Source organism: Pelodiscus sinensis, chromosome 31 (genome assembly GCF_049634645.1).
Source record: "Pelodiscus sinensis isolate JC-2024 chromosome 31, ASM4963464v1, whole genome shotgun sequence".
NCBI lineage: Eukaryota > Metazoa > Chordata > Testudines > Trionychidae > Pelodiscus > Pelodiscus sinensis.
This window is the reverse complement of record NC_134741.1, coordinates 13465718-13480893: the sequence shown is the minus strand read 5'-3', so window position 1 is coordinate 13480893 and position 15176 is coordinate 13465718. Positions and strand designations below refer to the sequence as shown.

General features: G+C 51.6%; 1 protein-coding gene across 5 annotated transcripts in view; it reads right to left on the bottom strand.

Annotated features, from left to right (window-relative positions):
- Nucleotides 1-15176, bottom strand: part of LOC102445887 (zinc finger protein RFP-like) — a 35048-nt gene that overhangs the window by 6497 nt on the left and 13375 nt on the right. The window contains exon 10 of one of the 5 annotated variants that reach the window (XM_075912360.1): nt 11893-12177. The exons of the other annotated variants lie outside the window; for them this stretch is intronic. Coding sequence (XP_075768475.1) covers nt 12040-12177 — 138 coding nt within the window. The 3' untranslated portion in view covers nt 11893-12039. Of the gene's footprint in view, nt 1-11892; nt 12178-15176 lie in introns of those variants that run through there. 5 annotated transcript variants of the gene reach the window in all.

The following is a 15176-nucleotide window of genomic DNA, read 5'->3' as shown; positions in this document are numbered from 1 at the left end:
TTGCCAATTCAGAAAAGGATCGGGATATCATACAGGAAGATTTGGATGACCTTGTAAATTGGAGAGATAGCAATAGGATGAAATTTAATAGTGAGAAGTATAAGGTTATGCATTTAGGGATTAATAACAAGAATCTTAGTTATAAGCTGGGGACACATCAGTTGGAAGTAACGGAGGAGAAGGACCTTGGAGTCCTGGTTGATTATAGGATGACTGTGAGCCGCCATTGTGACATGGCCATGAAAAGGCGAATACGGTCTTGGGATGTATTAGGCGAGGTATTTCCAGTAGGGTTAAGGAGGTGTTAGTGCCATTATACAAGGCATTGGTGAGACCCCATTTGGACTACTGTGTGCAGTTCTGGTCTCCCATGTTTAAGAAGGATGAATTCAAACTGGAACAGGTAAAACAAAGGCCCACTAGGATGATCCGAGGAATGGAAAACCTGTCTTATGAAAGGAGACTCAAGGAGCTTGGCTTGTTTACCTTAACCAAAAGAAGGCTGAGGGGGGACATGATTGCAATCTTTAAATATATTAGAGGGATAAATACCAGGGAGGGAGAGGAATTATTTAAGCTTAATACCAATGCGGACACAAGAACAAATGGATATAAGCTGGCTAGTAGGAAGTTTAGACTTGAGATTAGACGAAGGTTTCTAACCATTAGAGGAGTGAGGTTCTGGAACAGCCTTCCAAGGGAAGTAGTGGGGGCAAAAGATCTATCTGGCTTCAAGATTAAACTAGATGGATTTATAAAGGGGATGGTTTGATGAGATAACATGATCTTGGTAACTAATTGACCATTCATTATCAGTGGTAAATAGGTCAATGGAGGGATGATAGGAGTTACTATAGAGAACTTTTTTCTGGGTGTCTGGCTGGTGAGTTTTGCTCACATGCTGAGGGTTTAGCTCAGGGGTCTCCAAACTACGGCCCGGGGGCCGGATGCGGCCCGCGAGGCCCTCTCATCCGGCCCGTGGAGACCTTTTTGGATTCAAAGGCAGAAGAAGTGAGATTGTTTCAAAACCCATTTGAAGCAGATGTGGCCAGTTGCCCAGATGAACTGCAGCTGGAAGTCATTGAGTTGCAAGCAAATGACCTCCTTAGGGACAAGTTCAAAATAGGACTGGTGGGTTTTTACCAGTTTTTGCCCAAGGAAGACTTTCCTAATGTCAAAACTTTTGCATCAAGGTACCTTTCAATCTTTGGAACAACATACCTGTGTGAACAAACATTTTCAAGAATGAAATACGTGAAGAACAATTTGAGAACAAACTTGTCCGATGATAATATCAGGTCACTGTTGATGTTAGGGACAACAAATCTAAAGCCAGAAATGTCTGCTATTTTGGCATCCAGGAAACAATTTCACCATTCACACTAATACAGGTGTTCATGTGTAGTGTATGAATGTATTATTAAATAATAACTGAATAAAATAATATTAAATACATAATTAAAAACAACATCCATGTTTTGATTGTTTTTTATTTGGACCTCAAGTGTGTAGTCGGCCCCCGAACTGCTGTTTGATAGTTAATGCGGCCCTCGGGCTGAAAAGTTTGGAGTCCCCTGGTTTAGCTGATCGCCATATTTGGGGTCGGGAAGGAATTTTCCTCCAGGGTAGATTGGCAGAGACCCTGGAAGTTTTTCGCCTTTCTCTGTAGCATGGGGTACAGATCACAGCTGGAGGGTTCTCTGCATCTTGGGGTCTTCAAAGTATTTGAAAGCTTCGATATCTGAGATATGTGAGAGGACTATTCTAGGAAGGGGTGGGTGAGATTCTGTGGCCTGCACTGTGCAGGGGGTGAGACTAGATGATCATAATGGTCCCTTCTGACCTTAAAGTCTATGAGACCCAGCAGAGCTCTAGCTCCCCAAGGCTCTGTCCACAAAACTTCTGGCTACTGGGCTGGGCTTGCCCTGATCTTTGGCTCAGATGCTCTACATGGGGCAGAAGGAGGCAGAGGAAGTTGCCTGAGTATTTAAGTGAAACCTTGGCTGGCTGCTTCACATCCTGCCTATGCTCTACACTCCTGACCCCAATTTCCTTCTCTGGTTGGGCCCTGCCAGGACCAACCTCTGATGCACCGAGGGGAACTCTGCCACCTGCACATATATTATGTAGCAGGGTCTCGTGAGATCTGCCCCCATAGTGGCTCCCAAAGACCTGGCCCCCACAAGCAGCTTCCAGGCTCAAAGGAGGTCCTGGTAGAAGGCCGGCATCCTGGAGAGGTCTCGCAGAAGACCTCTCAAATAAAGGAACTGCCAGTCATATTGGAGCCCTCAGAAGCAGCAAAGGAAAGCATGCACAAGTGTGTTCCACACCGGACTACCTGCATCAAATAGGAGTCTCTGCAGGGCCCGGAGGTAGAGGACATGAACCCACATATGCAAACATGTCAGGCCCTGCCCTCCCTCCATCTCCCTCTAGAGGAGAACCCCTGCAGAGATCCAGTGCAGTCCTAGCCAGAAAAAATGCAGCATTAGCTGCTGGATATAAGCCAGGAAACCCGGGGACGGGACCAGGGTGTTGAGACAGAGCCAAAGCATGGACAGTCCAATTGGTTAAGTACCAGTGCTCTCCCACAGACAGAGAGGAACCAAAGGAGTCCTGTCCATCTCCACTACTACTCAACCACCCTGAACTCTAAACCTTGCCAGTTCTCCAGCAGAGGGGGATGTGTGGCAGAGAGAAAAACACCTGGATAGAGCAGCGGACCTGCACTCCACTTGATGGCCTGAAGTATGGGTGGGAGGGAGCCCGCCTGCTACCCAGCCCCTACCACAAAGCCAGAGATCTTGACCCAGTTAACCTGAGCAGAGGAGGCCATCAAGTAGATGGCTTGGCAAGCCTCCACCCTTGCCAGGTCTCCTGGATCCTGGACCTCAAGGAGCATGTCGATGGCATACGCCGACAGGATCAGCCTCATCTCCGGCTCACAAAGCACCAACCTCATCAACCTCTTGCAAAGGAGATGGAGGAAGGGCTCCATTGTCAGAGCGTACAGCTGGCCTGACAGCAGACAGCTATGACGTACTCCCAACCCAAAGCTGACCAGTGCGGTTAGGGTCCAGTTGAGCTGACCAAGCACTCTGCGGAGGCGTACACCACCTGGAGAAACTCCACAAAATGGGGCCCATGGTTCATCCAGTCAAACGCCTTCTCCTGATCCAAGGACAAAAGGGCGAATGACAGACCTTCCCAACTCCCTAGCTCTAGAAGATCCTGGACCAGGAAGAGGTTGTCACAGATGGTACAGCCTGGGATGGTGTAGGTCTTGTCAAGAAGGACCACGTCCACCAGCACAGACTTTAGTGATAGGGAGATGGCTTTGGCAAAGATTTTATAGTCCATGCTGAGGAGCAAGATGGGACGCCAATTCCTCAGATCGCGGAGGTTCCCCCTCTTAGGCAGCATGGCGAGCACAGCTCACCTACACAATGAAAGGAGGACCCCGCTCTCCAAGGACTGTGCCCAAAAGCAAGCAAGGTCCAGGCCAAGGATGTCCCAGAACACACAGTAGAACTTCACGGTCAGCCCATCCATGACCAGGGATTTGCTGGTAGGCATGACATGGAGGGCTTCCAAGAACTCAGCCAGAAGAGAGGCAGCTCTAGCTGGTCCTGATTGCCCACACTGACCATCAGAAGTTTGTTCCAGAGAACCCTGTGGGCACTGGCTGGATCCGGGGGGAAAACAGAGAGGGGTAGAAGTCACAAGCCCTCTCGTGCATCTCAGTGAGGGGGGCGCCATCCTAGGCCAGAAGGCAGACAATGAGTCAAGGGTGTAGAAAAAGAGAGAGCTGCAATCCATCTCCTGAAGGAGATGGATGCAAGAATGAACAAAGGCACCCCGGGTCCGAAGGTCCTCGAGGGCCTGCAGTTCCTCCCATTTCTCCCGGTATGCTCCACAAAGGGCTGGATCTCCGGGCTGGTGGCCAGCCACCCACCTCTCTGGCTCAAAGACCTCCCATTCCAACTGCTCTACTGCTGCATCCCTCCGCCAGCTGACCACCCGGGTGAAGTCATAGCAGAAGAGCCATGTGCGCACCTTCCCCACATCCCACCACTGCCGCGCCAAAGGAAAGGCGCACTGCCACCCGTGGCAGGCCAGCCAGAACTCCGGGAAGGATGCTATGAAGCCCACATCCTCCAGCAGGCTGTTATTGAAATACCAGTAGGCCAGCCCCGGCCTCTCTGAAGAAAGAGAGCCTGTCATGGCCACAAAGTGGTGATCTGAGAACGGGGCTGGCCTAATGCTGGAGAAGTGAACCTGGAAGAGATAATGACAAGAAAGATAAATGTGGTGTAACTGGGAGTGGAAAGACCAATGACCCACTACCTGGACGTACGTAAATAGTGTCCTTGCCCAGGTGGAGTGATGGTCTATTATCTCCGGGTATGTCTACACTACAGTGCTAATTCGAACTAACTTAGTTCGAATTAGTTAATTCGAACTCAGCTAATTCAAACTAACGTGTCTAGAACTAAAAACTAGTTCGAATTAGCGTTTTGCTAATTCGAACTAGCATGTCCACACAGAGTGGACCCTGAACAGGGCTTAAGGATGGCCGGAAGCAGTGCCGGCAGGGCATCAGAGGAGGACTTAGAGCGTGGAGATGCTGTCTCAGGCTAGCCGAGGGCTGTGCTTAAAGGGACCCGACTCCCACCCCGGACAGACAGTTCTCAGGGGTGCCCCGCTTGAAAACCAGTCCTGGCTTGGAGTGCCCACACTGGACACATCACACCACTCGGCCATCAGCCCGGCTGCACTTGCCGCAGGCTGCCATCTGAGGAGAGGGGGCAATTGGAGGGCTGCAGGAGAGCTTCCACCCCCAGAAGCCAGCAGAGCCAGCCCAGTCCTCCCCACCGAGGGCTCGTGCCCCATTCCTCCCTCACCTCCTTCCACTTACCCTTCCCTAGCCCCTCTTCTTGATGTACAAAATAAAGGACAATTGTGTTCAAAAATGGAATCTGTCTTTATTGAACAAAACTGGGGGAGACTGGGAAAAGGAGGTGGGAGAGGGGAAGAGAGAGGCTGGGAAAGGGGAGGGCAACTAAAATGATCAGGGGTTGGGAACAGGTCCCATATGAGGAGAGGCTAAAGAGACTGGGACTTCTCAGCTTAGAAAAGAGGAGACGGAGGGGGACAGGATAGAGGTCTCTAAAAGCAGGAGTTGGGTGGAGAGGGTGCATACAGAAAAGTTCTTCATTAGTTCCCATAAAGAAGGACTAGAGGACACCAAAGGAAAGGAATGGGTAGCAGGCTTCAAACTAGTAACAGAAAGTTGTTCTTCACAAAGCAAAGAGTCAACCTGTGGAACTCCTTGCTGCAGGAGGCTGTGAAGGCTAGAACTAGAACAGAGTTAAAAGGGAAGTGAGATCAAGTCATGGAGGTTGGGTCCATGGAATGCTATTAGCCAGGGGGTAGGAGTGGTGTCCCTGCCCAAAGTTTGTGGAAGGCTGAAGAGGGATGGCACGAGACAAATGGCTTGGTCACTGTCTTCGGTCCATCCCCTCCAGGGTCCCTAGGGTTGGCCGCTGTCGGCAGACAGGCTACTGGGCTAGATGGACCTTTGGTCTGACCCAGGACTCCATTGTAAGCTTAGGGCTCAGGGTCGGGGGTCTCAGTGGACCCCCTTGATTCTCTTGCACACCTGCTCCTGGGTGGCCAGGCTGGCAGCTCTCCTGCCCAAGCCGGCCACTTTCCTGTGCCTAGTGCAGAGATCGTGGACAAGGTCCACAATGTCCGCACTAGCCCAGGCGGGTGCCCGCCTCTTGCGGTCCCGGGCAAGCTCCCGGGAGCCACCAGCCTGGTCCCGGGAAGAGGGGGAGGGCTGGGGGATATCAGGTGGCTGGCTCGATCCGTGCCAGGTGCAGGGTCTGCTGGCTGGGTGCTGGCAGGCTTGCACCTGGCACGGGCACTGTAACCAGCCCGTGCCCCTTTAAGGAGGCCGGGGCCGGGAGGGGGGCATAGTTTCCCTGGTGTTGGCCAGAGTGGCCACCAGGGAAACCTGGGAAGCCTTAGCCTCCCACTAGTTCGAATTAAGGGTCTACACAGGCCTTAATTCGAGCTAGCTAGTTTGAACTAGGCTTAATCCTCGTAAAATGAGGTTTACCTAGTTCGAACTAAGCGCTCCGCTAATTCGAATTAAATTCGAACTAGCGGAGCGCTAGTGTAGCGCCTATTAAAGTTAGTTCGAACTAACGGACGTTAGTTCGAACTAACTTTGTAGTAACTTTGTACTAACTTTGTAACATACCCTCCCTGAGGACGTCTGCGGCGGCCGGGCACTGCTCAATCCCTGTACGGTCCCGCTCCTCGAGGGTGCGGTTGAAGTCCCCACCCAGGACCAGGCACTTACGAGGATCCAAGGAAGATAGACGCCCACTGATAGAAGCATAGCCTCTTTGGGCTGGATGTCGGGGTGTAGACGTTAACGAGATTTAATGTCAGCCCCTCTGTCCAAACCTGGAGATGCAGCAGGCAACCCAGCATGACCTCAGCGGTCTCTAGTACCTAGGGCTGCAGGCTCAGGAAGAACAGGGTAGCCATCCCAGCTTGACGGGCCAACAGGTGGCTGAAATAAACCGTCCCCCCACTCCAGCCGCCAGCTAGCCTCAGCAGCCTGAGTCGTAAGGGTTTCCTGCAGGAACGTGACAGAGTATCCCCACTCCTGAAGGAAGGAGAGTATCTAACACCTGCGGAGACCCGACCCGCAGCCCCAGGTGTATAAAGTGGTAAGGATGAGCACCAACATCAAGAGGGCTGGGGAAGATCCTCACCAGCAGGAGTGCCAGCAGCCCCGATTTGGCCCCACAGCAAACCATGACCGTATCCAAAAGTGAGTAAGGCATCACAGAAGCTGCAGACCCGCTGGTAGTGCATAGCCTCCCGCTGCCCGGTCCCTTTACCCTCCCTCAAGAGGGCCCTTACCATTTGTAAGACAAGATGGAAATCTCTCCAGAGCTGAAGGGTGAGAGCAACCTTGTTCTTAGAGCCACAAATGTCTTCCAAGAAAACATGCATCTTGCCCTTCAGCGCATCTGGCCCTCAAACGCCTTGGGGCCAGAACCCTCCAGGAGCCCCATGACCCATCGACACAGGGCCTCGGGAGTTCCTGCTGGGAAGACAGTGGCAGAGGGAAAACAGCCCCAGATGTGCTGGGAGCAGGAGCAACGAAAACCACCTCCCAGGGGCCAACATCTGCACTGAACGTGGCAACCCCGGGGGCAGCAGCAACAAAATAAGGGGAGGAAAAGAGGTCAAGGAAAGGAGCAGGAAAGGGAGGAAGGGGAGTAGTGGGAGGAAGTGGTAGGATATTAGGGAAAAGACAAGGATGGGGGGAGCAGGAAGAGGGGTTGGAAGCTCAATTGGGTGGGGGACTGAACAAGGAGCAAGGGTATATCTACTCCAGTGCTGAAACTCCTTGCGGTGGCCCCTCCGGTGCACCTGGATCAGGGCCCTCTGGTCCCGGCTCGCTGCCTCCTGGGCTGGTGCAGACTGCCCCGCCCCCCAAGAGTTGGTTGAGGGCGGCAAAGTAGGGACAGGTGGCAGCCCCTGCTGCGGCGCTGCCCCTGGTGTATGCCTGCTGCAGCTGTTTAATTTTCAGGCGCACTTGCTCTTGCATGCGCCTGTGTCCCTTTCAGACCATGGCAGCCGCTATGCGGCCGTAGACAGCCGCATTCCTCCACCTACTGCGGAGATCATGGAGGTTGGGGGCCTGCCCCCAAACCTCAACGAGGTCCATGACCTCCGCACTAGACCAGGAGGGCGTGCTCTGTCTACGGCCCCTGGGTGCTGGAGGACTGGGTGGGGGACGGTTGGCTGTCGCTGGCTGCCTGGCTCATCCTGCAGCCATTGGGTCAGGGCAGAGACTGATAGGCAGGGCGGTCTCTGGCAAGTGCCATCTGGCCAGAGTCTACCCCTTTAAAGGCCCAGCGGCTGGAGGAGAGGAGAGGAGTTTTCCTGATTTGGCCCAGAGTGGCCACCAGGGGGAACCTGGGAAGGACTAGCCTCCAGCTAGTTCGAATTAAGTGGCTACACAGCCCTTAATTCAAACTAGGCATTAGTCCTTGTAGAATGAGGTTTACCTAGTTCGAATTAAGCACTCTGCTAGTTCAAATTAAGTTCGAACTAGCGGTATGTATAGACGCTATGAAAGTTAATTCAAACTAACGACTGTTAGTTCGAATTAACTTTGTAGTGTAGACATACCCCTAGAGTGTAGCAGGGGCTAGGAGAGGGAGCAGGGTGAGAAGCCTCAGCGGAGGTGGTGCCGGGATGCGGTGCCTCCTTGCAGGACAATCGGTGGCAGCAGTAGGAATAGGTAACATGTCCCCAGCGCTGGTCTCCAGTGCCACAGAGGGTGAGCACCAGAGACCTCACCATTGGGGGTGATGGACAGTAATGGTAGCTCCTGCCCACTGAGAGCCTCCAGGGTTTTGATGGTCACAGACAGTGTTGCTGATGGCCAGGCAGATGGTCGCACCCTTGGGCAACTCAGGGGCAGGGAGAAGAGATAGCAGCGGATCGGAGGAGGAAGGAGAGGACAGTTGTTGTTGTCCTTCTAGGGCATGGTAATCCCCCGCTGAGGCAACCACAGTCAACCACAAAGTCTCCACCTCCTGAAAGAGGAAGGCGAGCCCGCTGCCCGCCACCAGGTGGTGATCTGTGTCGGTGGCAAGGTCAGCTCAGCGGAGGCAGGGACAGTGGGAGCCACCTCCATGGCTTCCCCCTCTTGTAGGGACCCTGGGAGGGAGGTGTTCACCTCTCCTGCAACCTCTGCAGTCACCTCAACCACCCCACGGTGCTGTGAAGTGTCCGGGGGCTCAGAGGGAGGGATGGCTCCATAGTCCAACCCCATAGGTTCAGGGAGGTTGCCCTCCCCCTCAGGGGGTGAGGTAGAATGCTGGGCATGCTTACAGCACCTCCTCAAAGCAAGTTCCCAGCCCATGGAGGAAAAGAGCTGGGCCTGAATGGTGGAAGAGCTAGGGGACAAGAGCAGCTGTGGGAGGGTAACAGAGGGTGGGGACTGGGCAGCAGGGGAAAGGGACACCTCCCCCGGAGGTAGGTCATAAGAACGGCCATACTAGGTCAGAGCAAAGGCCCATCTAGCCCAGTAGCCTGTCTGCCAACAGTGGCCAGCACCAGGTGTCCCAGAGAGGGTGGACTGAAACAATGATCAAGCGATTTATCTCCTGACATCCTTCTCCAGCCTCTGACAGAGGCCAGGGACACCAATTCTATCCCCTGGCTAATAGCCTTTTATGGACCTAACCTCCATGAAATTATCTAGCTTCTCTTTAAACTCTGTTATAGTCCTAGGCTTCTCAGCCTCCTCTGGCAAGGAGTTCCACAGGTTGACTACGAGCTGTGTGAAAAAGATCTTTATTTTATTAGTTTTAAATCTGCTCCCCATTAACTTCATTTGGTGTCCTCTAGTTCTTCTATTATGAGAACTAAGAAATAACTTTTCTTTATTTGCTCTCTCCACACCACTCATGATTTTATATACCTCTGTCATATTCCCCCCCCCCAGTTTCCTCTTTTCTAAACTGAAAAGTCCCAGTTGCTTTAACCTCTCTTCATATGGGACTCATTCCAAACCCCTACTCATTTTATTTGCCCTTTTCTGAACCCTTTCCAAGGGCAAAATATCTTTTTTTGAAGTGAGGAGACCACATCTGTACACAGTATCAGAGGGGTAGCCCTGTTAGTCTGAATCTGCAAAAGCAGCGAGGAGTCCTGTGACTAACTGAAGTGTTGGAGCATAAGCTTTTGTGGGCAAAGACCCACTTCAGCTACCCCTCTGATACTTGACACCATGCAAGGCACTGCATTTAGCTGTATGGAGTGGAAATCTATCAAATTCACATGCATCTGACGAAGTGGGTCTTTGCCCACGAAATCTTATGCTCCAACACTTCGGTTAGTCTATAAGGTGCCACAGGACTCCTTGCCACATCTGTACAGTATTCAAGATGTGGGCGTACCATAGGTTTATACAGCAGCAGTAAGATATTCTGTCTTGTTTTCTATCCCTTTCTACAAATTCCTAACATCCTATTTGCCTTTTTGACCACCACTGCACAGTGTGTGGAAGTTTTCAGAGAACTATCCACGATAACTCCAAGATCTCTTTCCTGATTTGTCATAGCCAAATTAGCTCTCATCATACTGAACGTATATAGTTGGGGTTATTTTTTCGAATGTGCATTACTTTACACTTATCCACATTAAATTTCATTTGCCATTTTGTTGCCCGATCACTCAGTCTGGTGAGATCTTTTTGGAGTTCCTCACAGTCTGCTTCTGTCTTGACTATCAAACAGTTTGGTATCATCCGCAAACTTTACCACCTCACTGCTTACCCCTTTCTCCAGATCATTTATGAATAAGTTGAAAAGGATTGGTCCCAGGACTGACCCTTGGGGGACACCACTAGTTCCCCCTCTCCATTCTGAAAATATACCATATATTCCTACCCTTTGTTTCCTGTCTTTTAACCAGTTCTCAATCCATGAAAGGACCTCCCCTCTTATCCCATGACTATGTAATTTACATAAGAGCCTTTGATGAGGGACCTTGTCAAAGGCCTTCTGAAAATCTAAGTATACTTTATCTACTGGATCCCCCTTGTCTGTCTGTTAACCTCTTCAAAGAACTCTAATAGTTTAGTAAGACATGATTTCCCTTTACAGAAACCATGTTGACTTTTGTCCAACAAATTATGTTCTTCTACATGCGTCACAATTTTATTCTTTACTATTGTTTTGATTAGTTTGCCCAGTACTGAAGTTAGACCTCTGTAATTGCCAGGATCGCCTCTAGAACCCTTTTAAAATATTGGTGTCACATTGGGTACCTTCCAGTCATTAGGTACAGAAGCTGATTTAAAGGATAGGTTACAAACCACAGATAATAGTTCAGCAATTTCCCTTTTGAGTTTTTAGAACCCTTGGATGAATGCCATCTGGTCCCGGTGATTTGTTAACATTAACTTTTTCTATTTGTTCCAAAACCTCCTCTAATGACACTTCAATCCGGGACAGTTCCTCAGATTCGTCACCCAGAAAGGAGAGTGCAGATTTGGGAATCTCAACATCCTCAGCCGTGAAGACTGAAGCAAAGAAATCATTTAGATTCTCCGCAATGGCTTTATCGTCCTTGATTGCTTCTTTTATATCTCGATCGTCTAGGGAACCACAGGTTTTTTAGCAGGCTTCCTGCTTCTAATGTACTTAAAAAGCATTTTGTTATTTTTTTGAGTTTTTGGCTAGCTGTTCCTCAAAATCTTTTTTTGCTTTTCTTATTACGTTTTTACACTTGATTTGACAGTGTTTATGTTCCTTTCTATTTATCTCACTAGGACTGGACTTCCACTTCTTAAAAAATGCCTTTTTGTCCCTCACCGCTTCTTTTACACGGTGGTTAAGCCACGGTGACTCTTTTTTAGGTCCCTTACTATGTTTTTTAATTTGGGGTATACATTTAAGTTGGACCTCTATTATGGTGTATTTAAAAAAATCCCATTCAGCTTGCAGGGATTTGGCTCTAGTCTCTGTGCCTTTTAATGTCTGTTTAACTAACCTCATCATTTGTGTGTAATTCCCTTTTTTGAAATTAAATGCCAGAGTGCTGGACTGCTGAGGTGTTCTTCCCACCACAGAAATGTTAATTGTTATTATATTATGGCCACTATTCCCAAGTAGTCCTGTAATGGTTCTCTCCTGGACCTGATCCTGTGCTCCACTCAGGACTAAGTTGAGAATTGCCTCTCCCCTTGTGGGTTCCTGTACCCAAGGTCCTGCCCTCAGGATGGTCACTGACCCCGCCGCCCTCTCTTCTGCGGGCCCGGCCTTGCCACTTTTGGTGGTGGCAGCAGCAGGTGCTCATCTGGGGCCTGCAGAGCCCAAGTGGGATTGACCATGGTCACAACTGGAGGAGGGGCGACACCAAGGTCTGGACCATCAGGGCCACCAGCGGTGGTGGGGCCAGTGCCCTCCCAAACCGATCCAGGGGGCAGTCCCTTCAGATGTGCCCCATTGCCCGACAGAGAAAACACCGGGCCTCCGCCATGGTGTAGTACACCCGGTACTGGGCCCATTGATGGGGCACCGGAAATGACCCTTCTCCGCCATGTCCCGCTGGTAGTAATTGGATAGAAACCTGCCGGCGAAAGGAAAGGACGTGGCGGAGGTTAGGGTCTTTGCAGCCCAGAGGATGGGGACTTAGGACTGATAGAGGCCTCCCCAGGGTGGAGAGGAAAGGCAGTAGGGCGGCATTGGGAGGAAGGGAAGCACAGAGGACAAAACCACTCATATGCCCAGGTCCTCCAAAGGCTTAAGGGGAACGTGGACTCTCCCACCGCCAAACCCCTTTCCGCCACCTCCTGGGCGGCAACCTTGGATGCCAGAAAGAATACCACCTTCCCAAACATCTTAGAGGCTGCCACCATGGCTGCAGGCTCCACCACGCATGCCAATGCCCGTACGTAGGTCTCCACGTGGGGCGAGGCCACCACCAGGAGACAACGGATCCCGTGCCGCCTGGTTAGGGTGGGAAAGGGGCCACAGGCCGCCGGCAATGAAATTCTGGGAGGCAACTTGGGGGGCTGCAGGCAGAGGATGGCGGCTACCTGAGCGTACTCCCTGGGGGCCGGGATAACATCGCCCCCAGAGCTGGTGGAAGGAACAGGGGGAGCGGGAAGGAAGGGAGGCCGTGGCCGGCATGGGGGCAATGGCCAGGGAATGAGCCATCGCCTCAGTTTTTGCCTTACGGGTGGGGTTCTTGCCCTTGGTCGACTGGCCCTTCCTACCCTTCAGGGGAACTTCTTCAATGGGTACTAGAGGTGCCATGGCAGGGGCAGTCAAGGCACTCGAGTCCTCATCCACGTCCGCCCCCTTCCACCATAGTGATGGAGGGCCCAGTAGCCTCAGAGGGACTGCTGTTTTTAGGGAGGGGTGGGAAAGGTTTGGCAGGGGTGTCACCAGACAACCCCTCCATCGTGGTCATGGGTCGGGAGGGAAGGACAAACAACCAATTAGGAGAGGAGCGAATATGCCAGAGAAGGGAGCAGGAAGGGGAAGAAAGGAGGTTTGCTGCTCCTCCCTACGAGGCTAGAAGTGGGGTGGGAGGGCGACGATTCAGAAAAGAGAAGGGAAAAAGAGGAAGGAGTACAGCTCCCAGCACAGAATGGAAAGAGCAGCTCCTCTGGCTGCACTGGGGAGATGAGGGGTAAATTATTATTTAAAGAACATGGGGACAAGTGAAGCTGTGTGTGTGGTAATTAAAGGATGGGGAATCTTAAGCGCCTAACAAAAGAATGGGGGGAGGGTATGGACACACAACAGGGTAGATGGGACAAGCAGCAGAGAGGGAAGGCAAGTAGTGAAGAGATGCCTCCTCAAGAGTGAGGGGATGGGGAAAGGGAGGAGACATGGCTGGGAAAGGGAACCAGTGTGCCCACAGGTGCTTGTGTAGCAGGCCCACAGTTCCTGCTGCAGGGCCCAGAAGAGTAAAGAAGTGTAAGGAGGCAAGCAGTGGGGCCCAGAATGGAAAAAAAACCCACAGCAACTGTGGTTGGGAAGGAGCAGCAACAGAAAACAGGGGCAGGAGAACCAGGAGGAGGAGAACCACCCCCTATCCCCAGCACCACACAAGACCCCCACCAACCTCCACCCAGCGGTCCTGATGGAAGGTCCCTTAGTCCCTCCCCCACACAGGCAATCTGTGGGGAGAGAGAACCCCAGGGGCTGCCCTAAAGCAGCTCACTTTCCTCCTCTGCCTCAGGGAAAGCAGCAGCTGCAGGAATGGTGGAATTCAGGCTTGCAGAGGTGAAAAAAACCCCAAAGGGACAAAAATAGATTCCCAAGAAGATGGGAGGGGGCCTCCCTCCACCCAAAGGCAGGGCAACTAGCTGAGGTGAGGGGGGGGGGGAAAGCTGCTTGCAAAAGACAGGTGGAAAAAGGGGTCTGGCCCAAAATGTAAGGGTAGCCAGGGCCCACCTGCCACAAAAGCAGCAACCCCCCCTACACAGACACCCCCCTCCAAAAGGAAGAAGAGCAGAGGAATGCAGGAAAAATACAGCACCCCAAAAGCAGGGAGCTACCGAGGCCTCATGGAAGGTTTACAAAAGCCTATAGAAGGCAGCCATATTGGAAGGTGAGTTAATGCCTTCTTTTTCTAAATGAGCCTCACCTGAACACAGCCCAGCAGCCAGGATAGAAAAGAGAGGCCTAACTGGGAGGCACCTTGCAGCTGGAGTTAAGCACCTGCTGCCAATTAAGCCCTCCAGGTTCCCATAAAAGGAATCCTCTCAGGCAGCACGAGGCATGGCAAGGAAAGGGTGAACTCCAATGACTAGCCTGTGATGAGAATAACTTGGTAAGTGGGGACCATTGCCTCTAGGGAAATCCCAGGGCAAAAAAGGGGGCTCTGTGAGTCTCTGAGGTGCTCAAGTAACTGCCAAGAAGTGTAGAACCCCAGGGAGCTACCAAGGGACTTTGTCACACAATATAGGAGAGAAGTCACAGGAGGGGCATGTTGATGCTGGCTGAGGGGCAGCATTCTGGTTGCTGACTGAGCTGGTACTGTTATTGGGTTGGGACAAGTCTCACTATACCTGTGCCTTAGGAGCTGGGACACTAGCACCCTGCTCCTTTTCGCAATAAACTTGGCTGAGCGCCTTAGCCTCCGAATGGAGTCTGAGTTTTTCCTCAGCAGCAACCCTGGGCTGTGCTGCATGGGCAAGCCGCACACTCTGCCAGCACCGCTGGCATCAGAGCTCCAGAAAGAGCTGCCCTGAACAGCTGTAACAACACTCTGTAGTGCTAGCAGCAATTCATATGGCACTGCAGTTGCTGCAGGAAGCAAAATTATCAATCACAGCAGCACCTGGGAACTCTGGTGTAAATCAGGACTCCACTGTGCTATCGGGATGCTCATATGGAGCTAAGCATTGTCCTTGTTTAGTGTAGGTATCCTTCCCAGCCCTGAGAAACAGGGACAGGCTATAATAGCTATTAAAGAGAGAAGCGATCACACACAAGGAGTAATGTTAGTTTGAACCAAGGGCTTTGGTGCGAACTACCACGTCCCGGTGCACATTTCCTAGTTCCAGCCACCTGTGATTCGAACTAGCACATGGGCGAGATCATACTAATGAA